Below are 2157 nucleotides of genomic sequence, written 5' to 3'. Positions count from 1 at the left end.
CCTTTTTTTCCCCCCCCCCTTACCTTTCCATTTGGTATAAATTGGACTTGAAAATTGAACATTTAAAAAAAAAGAAAGAAAAAAAGACGAAAGAAAGTGGAAAGAGTGTTTCGGTTGATGATGTTGTTTGCATAATAGTTCATTGTATATCATTTGATATCAATAATGCTATCAATTACAAATTTATCATATCATTTTAAATCAATTAACAATACTTGTTACGTCAAAGTATGCACGTGATTTCTTCTGGATATATATATATATATATATATATATATGTATACGATATATGTTATCAAATTTGTACATTCAATAATTATTCTATTATATAGTTCAGTAAATTGTAATTAATAATAGGATATACTTTTATCTTCATATCCCTTTCATGATATTAGGTTGATATTTTAGAATGAATTTTAAAAAGTAACCACTGTCCATAGAATGACCAAAAGAAGGTTATCCATTGTATGAGCGAATAATATGTATGATTAAATTATTTGTTAGATAAAAGGAAAACCGTAGTAATTACAATTAGTTCTTTTTCCATTCTCTCTAAATAATGCATCGGATAAGGATTACGGTAAATGAACCATGGAATTTAGGCAAGAGGAATTTGTTACTGTCGCTATTTCTATTAATACTACTACTACTACCACTACTACTACTATTACTACTATTACTACTACTATTACTGTTACTACTACTACTACTATTGCTGCTGCTGCTATTACTATTACTATTAACTGCTATTGCCACAAATACTACTGTTAATACTATCTGGGTTATTAGCAATAGATAGGATGGACAATTTACTCTTTTATCATTATGTATCTCATCCTCTCTATCTCTTTCTCCTATTTTCCCATAATTTCCCACCAACCCTATTATGAATCTCATCATTCCTCGTCAATCAAATCCATCCGTTCCATGTTAGCCGTTAATAAAGGAGCAATTTACCGGAGCATTTAATCCGATAATTTGAGTTAATGAGTGATTGAGTTTCTGCAGCATGCAATGCATCATTGCCACTGTGGATGATATAAAAGTTGCTTGTCATTTGAGCTATAATGCGTGCTAATGACACCTCGGAATATTTGATTTCCAATTCCGATGAATGATAGCAATGTAGAAGACCGGTTCCGTTTTTCGGGAACAACAAGAAGATATGATTCATTTGGTAGATGATTTATCTTGCTTTTAAATTCTCTTCTCTTCCTGCTACATTGTCTCTAAATTATCGAATGAGAAAGATTTTACATTTTCAGCTATTTATTCAGCCGATGATATGTTTGTATTATTTTCTAGAACAATTAAATTAACAAAAAAAAAAAAAAAAAAATTGCAGATGCAAAAAAGAGGAAAAAAACAATTCCGCCTTATGGGATGATTCAGCAATAATAACTTTAAAATTTCAAGCAATGGAAATGTAAAAATTCCATCCACATGAATTGAAGGCGGTGTTTGATTGAAAGCGATGAAATGTGTACGGAATTGAAGAAAGCTAGCCAGCTAGCTAGCTAGCTACCTAACTGGTTAGCTAGCTAGCTAACCGTGGCATTGATGATAGTTGTTCGATTTGCGCCAATGATATGATTGCTAGCAACATTGATCATTTCTGATCTGGTCAAAATAAATTATTTCATAGGGATAGCAAAGAAAAAATGTCTGTAATGATTTTTTTTTTGCTACTGACATTAAAGAAATGATTATACTTAAGAAGATCATACCTTCATCAAAATTCTCCATTTTTGGGACTTTTATTTCTGGCGCATTCATCAATAAAATGCGTTAGCAATAGACCAAAATAAAAGACGAAGAAAGAAATAAATCGAAAATAATAATAACAATAATAATAATAACAATAACAATAGTCAACAATAATGATGATATCAATAATAATAATAACAATTATAATAATAATAATAATAATAGTAGCAATAATAATAATAATAATAACAATAATAATAATAATAATAATGATAATAATAATAATAATAATAATAATAATAATAATAATAATAATAATAATAATAATGAATAATAATAATAATAGTAATAATAATAATAATGATAATAATAATAATAACAATAATAATAATAATAATAATAATAATAATAATAATAATAATAATAATAATAATAATAATAATAAAATAA

At 27.1% G+C, this 2157-nt stretch overlaps 1 protein-coding gene across 1 annotated transcript; it reads right to left on the bottom strand.

Annotated features, from left to right (window-relative positions):
- Nucleotides 1-552: 552 nt before the first annotated feature.
- Nucleotides 553-1174, bottom strand: LOAG_13644 (hypothetical protein; the record flags this gene model as incomplete). Its single annotated transcript, XM_003149150.1, has 2 exons — nt 553-881; nt 958-1174. 2 exons carry the CDS (start codon nt 1172-1174, stop codon nt 553-555), a joined length of 546 nt encoding a protein of 181 aa, XP_003149198.1.
- Between the last annotated feature and the right edge of the window lie 983 nt (nt 1175-2157).

The sequence above is a fragment of the Loa loa genome (assembly GCF_000183805.2).
Source record: "Loa loa unplaced genomic scaffold supercont3.54, whole genome shotgun sequence".
Taxonomy (NCBI): Eukaryota; Metazoa; Nematoda; class Chromadorea; order Rhabditida; family Onchocercidae; genus Loa; species Loa loa.
Note: the sequence above shows the minus strand (reverse complement) of the source record. Positions and strands in the feature narration are given on the sequence as shown.